This window comes from Motacilla alba, chromosome 6, assembly GCF_015832195.1.
Source record: "Motacilla alba alba isolate MOTALB_02 chromosome 6, Motacilla_alba_V1.0_pri, whole genome shotgun sequence".
NCBI lineage: Eukaryota > Metazoa > Chordata > Aves > Passeriformes > Motacillidae > Motacilla > Motacilla alba.
In genome coordinates, this window is record NC_052021.1 from 32582155 (window position 1) to 32598455 (window position 16301).

Below are 16301 nucleotides of genomic sequence, written 5' to 3' on the forward strand. Positions count from 1 at the left end.
AGGAAGGTTCTCCATTAGCTGCAGGTAGTAATTTATGGTGAGAAAGCAACAGGCAGTTAAACTCTTTACATTGCTGAGCATTAATGTATAGTGCTGTAAGTTAGAACATTTCCTTTAATGTTTTACTTGATGAAGTCTCTTCCTTTATGATCTGCTAAAGCCCTTTCCACACAAGGGCTTGGGTGGTTTGTTTCAAAAAATTCTTTATTATATTTATATATATTAAATTTATATAGCACACACCCCCCCAAGCCACTGCTTCATTTTAGACTGAGAAAAAACATCAGAGGATTGATCAGCCCTCCACAGATTGCTCTCTGCTGCTTTGAATGCAATTTGAAGGGGATTGGCTTATTGTTGGGTTGTTTTTAACTCCACAGACAAACATCTCCACCCTGAAATGCCTTTGGAATTTAGCAATATGTGCAGACCACAGCCTTGGCTGTCCCACCTCCAGTGCAAAGTAGACCTTTGAAGTATTTTAAGTATTAGATTTTCTCAAAGGTGTCGCGCATGGTATGTAAATAGACTTCATTTCAGCCAGGTTGGGTTACAGAAGCACAGCTAAAACCAGTATTATGGGCTGTTCATTCTACAAAGGATCAGTCTTCACTTGAAGCTGATGCGAAGGGAGGAAACTGGTCTCAACCACAATGCTCAGATAAAAGCAAATACTGCAAATACCAAGAAGGTGAAGCAGTTACCATGCCACTGCTTTTGTTTGTTTGGCGTTTTTTCTCCTCTGTTCTTAAGCTGTTAAGTAATTTTTATTGATTTCATGGTTAAGAAATGCCCCAAGTTCAGTCTGATCATAGGGGAAAGCCTTGCCAGCTGCACTGGAGGTGGAGAAGCCCCTGGCCACCCCTTTCATTCCCAGCCCACTTGGGCACCTTGCACAGCCTGATCCTTGGCTTCTGGGTCTTGGAGCTCATGAAGAGCTGACTAAGAAACCATCTCAGCCCTAAGAGGGTGAATGTGGCAGGGTTTGAAAGCAGCAGTGGTGCCTGGTGCTGTTCTGAGTGTGCCAGGTGTGGTACAAACTCACCCTGCTGGATGATTTTGTGGTTCCAGGCTGTGGTTTGCATGTGTGATAACAGCCAGCAATAAACTGCTGTGGGAAATGTCCAGTTAGTCCCGCAAAAACTAATTTAAAAAAGCTATTTGGAGGTAGCCATAGTATTAACCATTGTATTTATGAAGGTGGAAGGGACTGACAGAGAAAATGATGCTGGAGGATGTACAAGCTACCACAGGACACAGACTGAACCTGTGCAACTCCCTGCACTGAAACCAAGCATTCCAAACCCAGATATTCATCACTCAGTTGTTGCAAATTTGGGATTATCTCTTTGACAACATGCAGCAGAATCCCTGTTGGATGACTTGGTATTTGACAAAACTCTTGGAAGGCTTCAGCCAGGGGTTGGCTCTGAGCCTGCACTGAGCACACAGCAAGTGGGACACACGAGCAGCCTCCTCCATCCAAGGAGCTGGAATTCAGAGCTGGAAGGAAGCAGGTACAGCACTTGGCCTGTTCTCCACGTTCAGCCCAAGGGCTGGGTGCCAGGAGCGTGGGGATTTAATCCCTGCACTAACACTGTTAGCTCAGTGCACTTTCCGTAATCCGTTCCTAAGCACGAGCCTAGCTGTGGTTTGACACCTTGAAAAATGTGCTGCCTTCCCTCAGCCCAGCACTCCCTCCTGCGTCCTGCCGGGGTGGAGGAGAGCCAGGAGCAGGAGGAAGAGCCCACAGCCATCCCTGCAGCACTGGTGTTTCCAGGGCAGCAGTGCTGCCTGTTTCCTGCAGCGCTTCCAGGAGCCCCGGGAGCCTTGGACGAAGCGCGGTCCGCGGGCGCAGCGTGTCCTCATCCTTGAACAGCTTCCCACCTTTGTGAGCCTAATCTGCAGAGGACATCCTGCCTTCCTCTGCAGGGAAGGTCCCCACTGCCAGTTCAAAAATGGAAGGGATCCAGTGTGGGCTGGCTGTTGCTGGTCCATACAGAGCTGTGTTGTTTTCTGCTGGATTTAGGGTCTTACGCCCCAGCGACCCCGTTCAGTATCCTGGAGGCTGCAGGCACATGGCACGAAGTTTCCTTCATTACCTGCTCAACAGCTCAGCAAATCTGGGTTTTTTCACCTGATCAGCTCCATCACTTCATAGAATCATGGAATAGTTTGCATTGGAAGGGACCTTAAAACCCACCTAGTACCACCCCCTGCCACAGACAGGGACAGCTTCCACTATCCCAGGTTGCTCCAAGCCTCTTGAACACTTCCAGATATTGGTAAATATATCTCTCAAGCAAATGAAGTTTCATTTCCTTGACACTGTGGTCATGGAAGGGATGGCAGGCAGACATTTAGGCCATGCAAACTTCCAAAGAGAAGATTGTGAAGATCTCATTTACAGAGTTGCTTAAGCAAATGAGCCATAATTTGGAATAAATTTAGTACATTTTCTGCTTTAGAAGGGGCAGGAGTTTCTGAGGAGCAGGGCTGAGTTATTTGGGTTATTATTCAGGTGTTTCTGAGGGCATCAATCATGCACTGACTGAAAGCCAAGGCAGAACTCCTGGGGTTTAGCCCAAATATATATTCCCTTTTGTTATATCAGTTCAGCATGAGCACATTTAGAGTGTTCCTGACATCCTTGAGGGAGGTTGGATGCAATATTCCTATCTGGAATCTGGTCTGGGAAGAGAAGTCAGACAGACCCCATGCCGTTGCCTTGTCCAGGCCGAACAATTTTGCAGACAAAAATATAAATTTTGCCTTGCTTTTCCAGTGTAGGTGCTTTTTTGGCTTCCCACGTGAGAAGGGTTTTGGAGCAGGGTGGTGCTGGTTCCCAACACGTGTGTGAGTTGGCTGTTCCTGCCCTTTGGAAGGAGAGCTGGCTGCATGTCTGTCTGCTTGGGTTTCCTGGGAGTGGCACAGATAGCTCATAGTTTCATTCTCATTTAAAATTAAAGCTGATTTAGTGAGCAGCATCTGGAGACAAATATTATTCTCCTTAGGGTAGCTCAAATTCTTCTTTGGTGAGAAACAGTCTTTTAAAGCTGTGACTTGGAGTGTCTTGTCTTGAGGGTTGCATTATCAGTGCCAATCTGGCCTAAGATTTTTTTAAGTCAAACTTCTCCAAACAGCATTTGAAACCTTAAATTAAGGCTTCTTTCTTTTATAATCTGCAAAGCTCCTTTCTTGCTGGAATCTGCGTCTGCCAGAGTTCTGTGACTCAAATCTCCGTGAGATGCTTTGCAAATGTAGAAGCCAGCATTCATTTTACACCTTTCACAGGGATTTTGTAAGTGATATATTAAAGCAAAGCAATGAAATATTCTCTTAGGCTAAGGTCTTTAAAAGTATCTAACAGAGTAAGATGTCTGAGCACCACTGAGCTTTACATTCAACCCTTGAAATTAATCTTTCTCACTCCTGTGTAATATTAAATCTGATTAATAGCTAATGCATCAGCTCCATTTAAGATGCACATCTGTTTGTGTGTATGCACAAAGAAAATATTTATGTCCAAATTCTTTCTCAGGGGCGTTTAAAATTATTTTCTACTGAATTGAGTAAGGTCATCTGGCAAAGCCAAGCAGGTCATCAATAATTAATCCAGGCAGGCAGAGCTGAGTCTCAGGGTGCTTGCAAACACCCTGTTAGACTGGATAGTTTGGCAGAGCAGGGGCAATTCTCAGATTTTCTCAGAAAACAAGCAAATGTGCGTTTAACTTTTGAGGGGGAGAGGGAGGCTTAGCTTTTATTGGAAACAGCTGTGCTGTGCTTGCACTGCAGCACTTGGTGCATCCACATGTGCAGTGAGAGCTTCTGGTCCCCCAGTGCACCCCAGGCCAGCCAGGGGGTCACTGCACTGACACCACCGTGCCTGGCATTCATGGCTCATTTCCATCAAGGGGTTGGATTTATCTCACTAAACTTTATCTATATTTTATGAAAAGTTAGAGTCTTTACACCTAAGCCTAACTCTGTCTGTCCAAGAACTGGCTTTGGGGTATGAGCTTGTCATCTGGTTTAAATAGAGTCAGTAGGGAAAAGAATCATCTCTTCCAGAGGTTATTTCCTATCCAGACTTGTTATCTAAGAAACTGGGATGAACATGGGATGAATAAGAAGGGGGAAGAAAGCTGGTGAAGGGTCTGGAGCACAAGTCCCATGAGGAGCAGCTGAGGGAGCTGGGAAGGGGCTGGAGAATTCCTGATGGAGCTGGGAAGGGGCTCAGCCTGGAGAAAAGGGGGATCAAGGGGGACCTTGTGGCTCTGCACAGCTCCTGCCAGGAGGGGACAGCTGGGAGGGGTCGGGCTCTGCTCCAGGGAACAGGGACAGGAGGAGAGGGAATGGCCTCAGGCTGGGCCAGGGCAGGCTCGGGGTGGACATCAGCAGGAATTTCTCCATGGAAAGAGCTGCCCAGGGCAGTGGTGGAATCCTCATCCCTGGAGGGATTTAAAGGACCTGTAGATGTGTTACTTGGGGACATGGGTCAGTGCTGGCTTTGGCAGTGCTGGGGGAACAGTTGGACTCGGTGATCTCGGAGGCCTTTTCAACCTGAGTGATTCCATGGTTCTGTGTGCACTTTCTCCTTTCCCCTTTCCTGTCTGTCCTGAGCAGGAGGCTCCTGGAGAGGTTCAGGTGACCAGCCCGGGCAGAGCATCTTGGTTTTGGACAGACAGCTCTGGGTGAAGTGGGTCTGGGCGGGTCTGATGGGAAGCCTCAGGTGGCTGAGGGTGAATGTTCACCTCTGCAGTAGCAGGAGCTTTTTGTGCTCTCAGGTGTTTGTGTTTCCTCTGGCTGTTCTGGTGGGCCTAACAGAGTACCTTGAACAAATATTGCCCGTGCACTCCATCACTGTGTAACATGGATTGAAGTGGTTTCCATGGGGCTGAGCATGGCACTTCCTGATGCAGTAACTCCCTTCCACCTGTGTCATCTCAGGAGTCAAACCCAGCATCCACCACCCAGCATGGAGCCAGGCTTTTGGGCCATGATGGCTTCACCTTTGGATCCAGGCTTGGATGGGAACACAGCAGCTCAGAGCCCACAAGATACCTGGATTATGGGCAGAGGAGAAGGGAGCAGAGCCCCGTGAGGCAGAAGGGACTGACTGGGTGTCCCCCCATCCTGTGCCCACCAGGTTCCAGCTCTCCCTGCTGTGCCAGCTGTTCCCAGGACACGTGTGCAGCTGTTTTGGGATTAGCAGGCTGGGAACCAGTCCAAAACCAGATCAGGCATGTGTGCTGCTCCCTCTCCTCCACCATAATGCTGGTATGCACACTTCTAATGCCTGGCCCCTGCTGAACTGCTCTGGCTGTGCAAGATGAGAGAGCTCTGCAGTTTTGACAGGAAAATTGCTGCCCAGCTGCCGGAACACCAGTGCTGTGCTTGTTTAAATATTTGTTCAAACCAGCTTGACTTTCCATGAGGGATTTTGGAGGTAAGGGAAAGAAGTCAGCACTGATAAAATCTCATGCTGCTCTGGTGTAATGACATGAGAGCATTTAGCCAGGAGTACCCTCTGTCCCAACAGCAGCACTTCCATCACGTCTTCCCATCACCATCCTGCCTTCCTTCGTGCCTGTTTCTTACTGTATAGATGTGTGTGTATCCTCTGCACAGACTTTCAGGACTTTTATCCTCCAGAGCTTTTAATCTGACATGTTCACATGTGCTGGGTTTCCTGAGAGAGAAAATAAATAGGGATGGGTGGAGGAAAACAGCTGCCATCATCTGCTTCCTCAGCGCCGTGTGCTCAGAGTGCAGGGTGCACTGCATCCTGCAGAAATGCCAGGAATTGGGGTTCCTCAAGGGTTAATTTGCAATCACCACCAGTAAATGTCATGCCTGTGGAGAGGAGTATGGGAAATACTTGTGCTCTCTCCCAAGCTTTTTGTGTGAAACCATGGGATTTTGCTCCTGCCAGCCTCCAGCTCCTGATCTGTTCTCTCACCTCTGGTCATTTAACTTCTTCATTTTGACAAAGTCCCACTTGCTCTCCCTGAACCTCTTCAAACCTGTGGGTACAATCCCCATTTCCAACCTGTTCCTTGTTTCCCAGAGTGATGTCCTGCACCAGATCTTGGCAGTTTAAAAAGACCTGGTGGGAAACCTGGTAGAGCAGAGTGCAGCAGGGACACTCCTCATGCACCTCTTTCAGCCCTACCAGTGCTCTCAGCACTGCTTTTCTAAGCAGTTATTTCTGGAATTGTGTATCTGAGTTCTTTGGTTAGAGCATCTCCATGCAGCCAACTGATTAGAAACTAACAAATTCCAATTAAACACTTCCAATGAAATTTTCAGCTCATGTAAGTTTGAAAAGTACAAGTGTTCACCCCAAGAAGTGTACTGAAATTCAGAATAACAAGAATCTGGGGAATGGCAACTTTTCAGTGCCTAAAGGGGCTGCAGGAGACCTGGAGAGGGAATTTGGATGGGGCATGGAGTGACAGAATGAGGGGGAACAGCCTCCCAGTGCCAGAGGGCAGGGTTAGATGGGATTTTGGGATGGAATTGTACCCTGGGAGGGTGGGCAGGCCCTGGCACAGGGTGCCCAGAGAAGCTGTGGCTGCCCCTGGACTGGAAATGTCCAAGGCCAGGCTGGACAGGGCTGGAGCAGCCTGGGATAGTGGAAGGTGTCCCTGCCCATGGCAGAGATGATCTTTAAGGTCCTTTCTAACACAAACCATTCCGTGATTCTGTGATTTCTAGCATTTGGCAATGTAATTTTATTTTATTTTATTTTTAGGTGAACTGTGCAGAAGGATAACTCCCTATGCCCCTGAATCTTAGTGTTGTCCACGTGTTGAGATGTATTACCTGGAGAAGTGTTGGACTTAGTCTGGTTTGTTCTGCTCAGTTTAAACTGCAGCAGTTTAACATAAATGGGAACAATTGAGTCGCAAGCCCACAGACTCCCTTCAGGTGTTAGCAAACAATTTGGCTGTAATTTCCTCCCGTTTGTGGATGCTTGAGTTTAAATGAGTCACAATTAAACACAATTAGTGGCGTGTGAAGTTCTGGGAGGGAAGAGAGGAGCAGTGATGGATGCTGATTTGCTCTGACACAGGTTTGCTTTGCTTGGAGCTCTCCAAAATCCAGTCTTTTAACCACAAAAGCCTCTTCCTATCCCAAGGATCTGTCCATGACATGAGAGGGTCCAGGTATGGAGCTTCCTGGAGTTCTGGGAGCTGCTGCAGCCCTGGGTGCTGTTACTGACTTTGGTGCAGGTTTTTCTCTAATTGTATGATCAGGAAATGTGCTTTACGACCATCCCTCAGCTGTCCATCAGGGACCTGTCAGTCATTGTGATTTATCTGGGTTTTCAGTGCCAAACTGATTAAATTGCAAGTTTCACAAAAGAAAAAAAAAGTTTCACTCATGGCACCAAGTCAAATTATTGCATCTTTCCAAAGCAACCAGCAAAGGTTACAGTGTCTGTTTGCATTCCTCATAAAGAAAACCTTGTTAAACTCAGTCTTGCATATTTTACAGCCATGCTAAGAGCCCCTGCAGAATATGCTGTCAGGAGAAATGGTCTCAGGCTTTTTAATCTCATTTTATGGAGCAGGAATTGGTGCTGTTGGTGGGGAGTCTGAATGGGGACACAGAGATGCCTTGGTCAAACAGAGGGTGACTTGTGGGATGGGGTTTGCTGTGTGACAGAAGTGATGCAGAGCTGGGAGCAGGTTTGCCAATGACTGCAGCTCTGTGGCACTGCAATGTGGGATCATTTGTCTTTTTCAAGTTCACTTTTGTGCCTCGCTTTGTCCCTGCTTGGTGTTTTCCTGCCTACCCCAGTTTCTGAAGGGTTGTGTAAGAGCTAATTTTAACCTGTGATCCCAACCAGGTGTTGATCAATCCCTGTCTGCTCTCTCTCAAGGCGGGTTTCAGCAGGTCTCAGCCTGAGCTGGATCCCATCACTCTTTCCACCCCTGTGACCATGACTGTCCAATGTCAGCTACCTCCACTTGCCTTTTTACCTGTTAAATATTTTGCCCATGCAGTAACCCAGCTGTTTGCTTTTGTTCCCCATGGTTTGCTGGAGAAGAGCACGAGTGAGATGCTGAGAAGGCCGTTCCAACTGGCGTGTGAGGGTCCCTAGGACAGCATGAGGGAGAGCCTGGAGCTCAGACATCCCCTCTGAGCTCCTGGTGGGGTGGTTTGCTCCCAGCTCGTAGAGAATCAGTCACATTGCACGTTCTGCAGGTCCAGTTCCCTTTCCAGCAGTGATTCCCTGTGGCAGTTCCCATAGGAACTGGCTGACAGCACCATCCAATCCTCTCCGACCCTCAGACCACACCTGGAATCCCAGTTTTTTGTGGGCAACAAAAAAATTAACTCAAAGTCTGGGCTTTGGGGTCATCTTTCTGTGTGCCTTCTTTCCTCTGCATTTGCTTCAAAGACTCTCAGTAGTTCCTGAAAGGACCAGGCAAGCCAGCATAGATCCCTTCATCCCTCAGAGATGCTCAGCTGCATCTGGGTGAACCATCCCAGAAAATTGCACAGAGGCTGGGACATCTCAAGACCATTCCTGATAGCTGAGTCTAGGCAGGGAATCCAGCCTGTCAGAAAGTGGAAATCTGACCCACACAGCCCTTGCAGAAGCTGATTTTTTAAATCAGCCCTGTACAATTTGGTTTCATGCTTCACCAGGAGGAAGCCATCACTTTCTGATGTGGCAGCATCTGGCAGCAGTTCTGGTACTGGAGTTTCCCTGATAACTGGAGCTTCTCTTCCCAGGTGAAGAGCTAAAATTGCAGAGCCAGTTTCCTGCAGCACCCTGCTGCTCCCTGATGTCTCCAAGTGCAGCACTGATCTGACCTAACCAGTTTAGTATGGGCTGAGGGTCTGGCTCAGGGGGCCACAGAGCTGCTGCAGCCCTGACAGTGATCAGTGGCCTCTGGGAGAGGAGGATGTTGAGGCATCTCCTGAGGAGCATTTGGTGGACATGAGTAACTGGAGCCTCAGGACCAGTGTCTGAGCTGCATCATGTTAGAAACAGCTCATATTGTTCATGTGCTCTGTGCACTGGTTCTTTTGGGTGGCTGTTGTATTTGTGGGGTGCTCTGGTGAAGGGTGGAATGATGAATCTGACTCCATGCTCTCAGAAGGCTAATTTATTACTTTATGATACTATATTATATTAAAGAATGCTATACTAAACTATACTAAAGAATACAGAAAGGATACTTACAGAAGGTTAAAAGATAATAATGAAAACTTGTGACTCCTTCCAGAGTCCTGACACAGCTTGGCCCTGATTGGCCAAAGAGTGAAAACAACTCCCAGCAGAATCCAATGAAACAATCACCTGTGGGTAAACAATCTCCAAACACATTGCACATGAGCACAACACAGGAGAAGCAAATGAGATATGAAATGTTTTCCTTTTCTCTGAGGCTTCTCAGCTTCCCAGGAGAAGAATCCTGGGCAAAGGGATTTTTCAGAGAATGTGAATGCCACAGGTGGATTTTCTTCTGAAGAACACGTTCTCCTAGCATCACCCTGCGTCCCAATAAGGACCAGGAAGGACCACCCTGGCTTTCAGAGGGATCCTGTGCTAAGCCACTCCTTTCCCTGACCCCTTTGTATGCCAGCAAGGTGGCCACCAAAGGCAATGAAGAAGTGTCACATTTCACAGTGCCATGGCCAGTTTGGGCTGGGAAATTGTGCACTTCCAGGCTGTGGTGCTCAGCCACTCCTTGGAGTCCTGCTTTATGGGAGAGAGTGTTTCCCAAGGCTGTAGTTGATTTTTCACAAGCAAGTTTGTGCACTGGCCAGGAGTGCTGACAGCTCAATGTTCAGCTGCAGTATATAATTTTCTGTCATTTTGATTTATGCTCTTCTCTGTAACCAGAGTCCCATATGAGAAAAAAAAATCAGAAGGAGTCTGTCCTAAAGTTAGCTCAATGCTAACTTCTTCAACTGACCTAGCAAATTAAAGATATTTTTAGATTTCTTAATTTTTGTTATTTATTTCTGGAATATGAAAGAAGAAAGTATTAAAAGGCAACCTTCACTGTCAGTTCTGTGACCTGCAGTTGCCATGGGCTTGTTCTCACTGAGAGAGAAGCTGAGCTGGACCCATGAGACCCAGCTCTGCTCTTGGCTCAAGCTTCCACCTGCACCCAGTGACCTTGTCCAGGGGGGCTCTGACCCATCAGGGCAATGCCCAGGACATCAGGGCAGAGCTCCAGAGCACTGCTTCACCTCAGAGCCTCTTAAAACTCCCAGTGGCTCGTGTTTCTCTTAGGAAAAAGCCCAAATTCCCCAGAGAAGAGGCTGGTGTAGAGCCATGGTCTCTGCTCCCTCTGGACTACAGAATAAGGGCTCATCCTCCAGCATTTGGGTTTGCCCAGAGGTTTTATGGCACAGCTCTCTCTTTTGCCTCACTTCTGGCACCCATACTTAGGCTCCTGAGTTGTTTTGCTGCATTTGGAGCTTTGTTTCTTGCATTAGAGTTTGGGGGTTGTTGCTTGCAGTTCCCTTTCTTCGGATTCTTCAAGAGCAGCCTGAGCCAGAGGGGGGAGCAAACCCATCCCTTGGCTGTTTCTGTGAGCCACAAAATGCCTGTGAGACAAAGGAAGGAGCCACATGAGACAGGGATTGTGGTGGCACTGACAGGGACAAAAGCCCCACGCGCAGCCCGAGGAAAAGGCAGGAGAGCAGGGAAGTGTGTTTATTCCAGCTCTCTGCTTCCCTGCAGAGTTCAGACAGCTTTATTTATTGTGTTTTAATATTGACTTCAGTGGAGCCAGGAGTGTGATGTGATCCCATGGTATTTGTGCAAATGGGTAAAAATACCTTATTTCATACACATATAGATATATTTATATATATTTATACACACACCCCCTTTTCACAGGACACATTAAGTGTGTACAGGACTTTTCCTTGATGACTGACATTTAGCAGCTGAGTTACAGATGGATTTCTGTGTAGTCAGCACAGATATTAATCACAAAATCCTTTTAATAGATCAAAGAGTGCTGTGTAATTGGAAATTTCTTGTAGAAGCGTTCGTTTCAAGCAGTTCTTAGAATTTTCTCCTAATGTGTAATCTAGGAAAGGAACATTTTTCAGGGTGTAAAATGCAAGGAGAAGTTTTGTTTGTTGCTTTATTTAGTTCTCCACTCGAATTAAGGATTAGTGACAAGAAATTGGTATTTTACTGTATGCCCAAAGTTATTTTAGTGTTCATCAAAGCCACTTGGTTAAATCAGGAGAGAGCAGTAATTGCCTCTGAAGGGGTGGATACACACTGGATTTTTACTTCCTTTATGGGTGAAGGTTTTTCTCCATCAGCAAACTCTTTTTCAGTTGAGAAAAACCTAAAAAAATCATAATAATTATTCTCATTGCTCCCTAGCCCTGTAACAAGATGGAATTGGGATATTTAAAGAAAGACCCATCCACCCTTTAAATAAGATGCAGAATTTGTTTCATGGAGCCTGGTGCTGGACATGGCTTTGCAGGTGACACGAAGAAAGATGAACATCAGCTGAAAATACAAAAATATTTTATTTTTCCTAGTTCATAGTCCAGCTTTGCAGCAAGCAGAGCCTCGAGCACAGTGTGGGCTTCCAAAAGAGGCCATGCCTTTGTGAGGAGCTCATGGGCTTGGACGTGAGGAGCAGGGCTGAGAAAAGAGAGGAAGGAAACAGCCCTGGGGAGCTTCAGTGCTGGGACAGAAGAAGTGATTTGGTGCTTGTACAGACAAGTGCTCACCAAATCCTGCACATCATTAATAATAATAATAATCATCTCTCTGCCTGCCCTGCATCCGGTGGGAAATGCATCTTCCCCACGGAGAGGCCGTGCTAAATAAAGGTTTGCCCTTCCCAGGGAGCAGGAGAGGTGGGAGGTGGACATTTGGGCTCCCATCTCTCTCCCAAAGGAAGGTCATTAAGCATATAAAATACATATGTTTTCCCTTCAGCAGCTGTTGGGTTTCTCAGCCCAAGAGCCATAACAGGACCGTGAGGTTTGGAAAATTTCTGCCTCCCACATCTGCCCCCCTCTCCAGCAGCAGTGCTGCTAAATCAGCAAAATGGGGCTGTGCAGCTGTGCCTCGTTAGGCCAGTGCTGCTAATTAAGTATTGGCAAAAAATGGCTTCAAGTCCCTCTGTTTTGGGGTGATGACTTGGTGAGACTGAGCCTTCTTCTGGTGGAGTTTCAATCCAGCACTGCTGGGTTTGCAAGAGGTGGTGGTCCTGCAAAGTTAAACCCTGGCAGAACCTTCCTTTTCACTGAAGTGGTGTGAAGACTTTCTGTGTCTCTAGGTTGAAAGGGATTTTTTTTCTGCCTATTTCTAGATAAAAGCTGTGGGAGAATAATTGTTTGTAATTTTGTAGGGTCCCAGACTTGCAGTGAGGTGTCCTTACAGCACTCCCTGCCTGGTGCTGTTATTGATTGCCTGGATGAAGAAGTGCCATGTAAAATGCAGTGCATTTGTTTGGATTAGTTAATTAACTAATTGGAAATTCTCTTCCAGTTGAGGCTTTGCAAAGTTTTGCCGAGCTCATTTGCACAAAGGACATAGGATCCACCTGATCATATGGGAAAAACCTGGGTATGGGAGAGAGAAAGGGGAAAACAGACAGAAGAGGGAGGAATGTGAGTCAGGAATGGTGTGGCCAGCAGGAGCAGGGAGGTCATTCTGCCCCTGTACTGGGCACTGGTGGTGGCACACCTCGAGTCTGTGTCCAACTCTGGCCTCTCAGTTTGGGAAGGACCTTGGGACACTCGAGCGTGTCCAGAGGGGACAACGAGGCTGGAGAGGGGCTGGGAACACAAACCCTGAGAGGAACCACTGAGGGAACTGAGAGTGCTCAGCCTGGAGAGAAGGAGACTCAGGGGTGACCTCATCACTCTCACAGCTCCTGAGAGGTGCCTGTGCTCAGCTGGGGCTGGGCTCTGTCTCCAGGCAGCACTGACAGAACAGAGCACACAGCCTCAAGGGAAATACAGGTTCGATATTAGGAAAAAGTTTTTCACAGAAAGGGTGACAAAGTTCTGGAATGGCTGCCCGGGGAGGTGGTGGAGTCACCATCCCTGGGTGTGTTTAACAAAGCCTGGATGTGGCACTGGGGGCCAGGGTTTAGTTGAGCTGTTGGGGCTGGGTTGGACTCGATGATCTTGAAGGCCTCTTCCAGCCTGGTCATTCTGAGAATTCTGTGAACCTCAGGGGTGCTCTACTGGCACTGCCTGGGCTCTGTGGGCAGCAGGATGACCAGGGACGTGGGGGCTGTTTGGGATCCTGCCCTTGCTCAGCTGTGCCCCTCTGTCTCCTTCCAGGCCGTCCGATGAAAACCACCCCGAGGTGAAGCCCGATGCCTACGTGAACAACCTGGCTGAGGCTGTGGACATCATCCTCCAGGAGCTGTAAATCCCAGCAGGAGCAGGGATGAACCCTCACGTGCAGCCCCTCCATGGAACCATTTCATCCTCTCCCACCTCCATGTCACCTGAATGAACCCAGCCCAGCCTTGTCCAGGGTGGTGGGCACCCGCCTTCCGAAATATTTCACATAATGGTACTAAAATGATCTACTGACCTCCCATCCAAGGGAACACCAAACCTGCTGTCCTCTGGCAAGTCTTGAATGTCCTGCCCTTGGTGCCTGTGAGGGGCCTCAGCCTCCTCTGGGTGATGCTGGGGGGCTGTTTCCCCTTTACATCTTTGCTCACCTGGGGAGGTGGGAAACAGGGAACCCGGGCACCCCCTCATGAATGGATTTACCTGTTTAACCCCCATGTCCTGTGCCTTTTGGGGTGCCTGAGTGGGATGGGGGATGTCCTTGGGGGCTGATGGAGGCCACCAAGCTCCTGTGTGTGCCTCAGGTGGCACAAAAGCCCTGGGGAGGGGACAGCCCCACGTGCCTTGGCAAGGCAGGAGCTGTGGTTCTGCCAGGATCAGCCTGTCTGGAGCAGCCCCAGGAGAGGGCACAGGAATCAGTAACACGTTAGGGAGTAACTGCACCATCCTGTCAGGAATAAACCCTGTCCTTTGGATCTGGCCTGTTTTGTCATTGTGTTCAGCTGGATCAGCACTGGCAGAGGTGTTTGCAGGACCTGAAATGCTTTTCCCTACCTGGAAAAGCTGGAAAAGGCCTTGGGACTGATGGTCTTTGCCTTCCCTCTGAGGGGGGGTTTTGTGAGCAGCCTGAGTGTGAGGGGTTGTGGGTTTCCTGCCTTTCCCCATTAAAATCCTGGATGTGCAGTCCCTGAGCTGTCGGGGCTGAGTCAGACACAGCCCCAGCTGAAAATGGACTTTTCACAGGGGCATGTAGTGATAGAGCAAGGGGGAATAGCTTCAAAAGGGCAGGTTTAGATTGGATATTGGGAAGAAATTGCTCCCTGTTTGAGGGTGGAGAGACCCTTGGCACAGTTTGCCTGGAGAAGCTGTGTCTGCTTCATTCCTGGAAGTGCCCAAGGCCAGGTTGGATGGGGCTGGGAGCAGCCTGGGACAGTGGAAGGAGTCTCTGCCCATGGCTGGTGTGGAGTAGGATGAGCTTTAAGATCACATTGTGGGATTGTAGGATTCTGTCCTCACTGGACATCCCCTGGGCCTGATCCTGCCCCACATGCCTGCTGAGAATCTGCTGCTCCAGCTCAGCTCCCTCCTGCTGCCAGGAGTGCTCAGCACACCCAGGGCCAGGAGAGGCATCCTGAGATTTGCCTTTTTTTGCTAATCAGAATAAGGATTCCTAAAATGAGCTGCTCCCTGCCTCCGGGCACTGCAGCCCTTCCCTGGGGATTTTGGTTTTTGCAGTGCAGCTGTTGCAGCGTGTGTGGTAACACCTGGCCATGCTGCACCTGGCAAGAGCATGGAAGGGGCTCAAAATGGGTCAAAAAATTCAAAGGTTAGGGTTTCCTAACCATCAAGTCCTCTGCCCACCCTTACTGACACGTGGTAGTGTTTGCAAGGGTCACCTTTTAGAGGCAGAAGTCCCCTTTTAATCAACATATCAGCAGCTCTGTACCCTCTTGGGCTTTGGGCAAGGCTATTTGGGCTTTAACCTGCTTCAGATCTCCAGGGCACCTTGGAAATAATGTAATTATGTTTTTATTACATACATTTAATATATATCCATACTCTCAGGCAGTGTGTGCTGGCCACTACATTCAGCCACTGCTCTCTGCATCTGCAAGCAGAGGGTAAAGGATAATTCCAGCTCTGTTTCCAGCAGTTCCAACAGCTGAAGACGACCCCACTCATTGAAGGACACCAAAATGATGCTCCCTGTTTCTGGAGTGTTGGAACACTTGTTTTCCAGAGCTACCAGCTGGCCCTGGAGCTGCATAGCACCCCTTGGGGACAGCAGGGGAAAGGGGGCTGGGAATTACATTATAATAAAATAAACTACATCTGGGAAAATGACCTTAGTGCAGTTTTTTGGGTCTGTTTTTGCATCTTCTATCCTCTGGGTAGTGGTTCAGCCAAAGTGTATGGTACTGTCAGCATCCACACACATGGAAGGATGCTGTAAACCCTGGTCAAACGTTCAGGCTGTGATGGATCACTGAGAATTTCTTTTTTAACCCCTAATTCTTCCCTTTTTTGTTCTATTATACTAAGCCTATCACTTCAATCTGATTAAGTTTAGGCAGATAAACATCCTGCCATCTGTCATGAAACTTTTTACACTGCCTGCTGGAGGAAGTGCAGCCGTTTTCCTTTTTGGGTTGCAAAGGCTGCAGGGAGATACTGCCCTGTTTCCCCAAGAACTTCTTTAACACCCCCATGTGCCCTTGGCCTGCTGTGGGCTCTGAGTTTAGATTTGAGTTCAGATTTTAAGAGGCAGGAGATTATGTTTGTCCTTAAACACAAAGGAGGAGGTGCTACTCGGTGCTTCAATTTGCATTTTATTGTTTATATCTTGGCTGTGTTACAGCTAAATGACAGGCTGGGGGGGAGGTATGGGAGATGTCCCCCCGCCATGGGGAGGGTGCAGCGTGTCTCTCTGCATGTGAATATCATAAAATGTCCATTTTCTTGTGCAGCCCATGGCTGGGACACCCTTCCTACACAGACACCCCAAGGGAGGCTCCTGGTTGAAGGTTTTCCTGACCCCCACCCATTTTTTGGGACATCCCTTCCCAGCACCTGTAGAGATATCAAGGAGCTACAGCCAGGAGAGGAGGGGGAGGGTCTCCATCAAACTCCAACCCCATCAAACTCCAACCAAAGCCACAACCCCGAGGGTCAGCCATGTCCCCAAACCCCCCAGACCCCACAGCCACACCCGGCTGCGGGGCCAGCAGAGAGGGGCGAGACACGGGTTATTG

At 48.4% G+C, this 16301-nt stretch overlaps 1 protein-coding gene across 1 annotated transcript in view; it reads left to right on the forward strand.

Moving 5' to 3' along the window:
* The window catches only part of LOC119702295 (phospholysine phosphohistidine inorganic pyrophosphate phosphatase), a 71490-nt gene extending 57462 nt beyond the window's left edge, over positions 1–14028 (forward strand). Inside the window, exon 7 of the mRNA XM_038140061.1 lies at positions 13309–14028. Coding sequence (XP_037995989.1) covers positions 13309–13399 — 91 coding nt within the window. The 3' untranslated portion in view covers positions 13400–14028. The remainder of the gene's footprint in view (positions 1–13308) is intronic.
* Positions 14029–16301: the final 2273 nt, after the last annotated feature.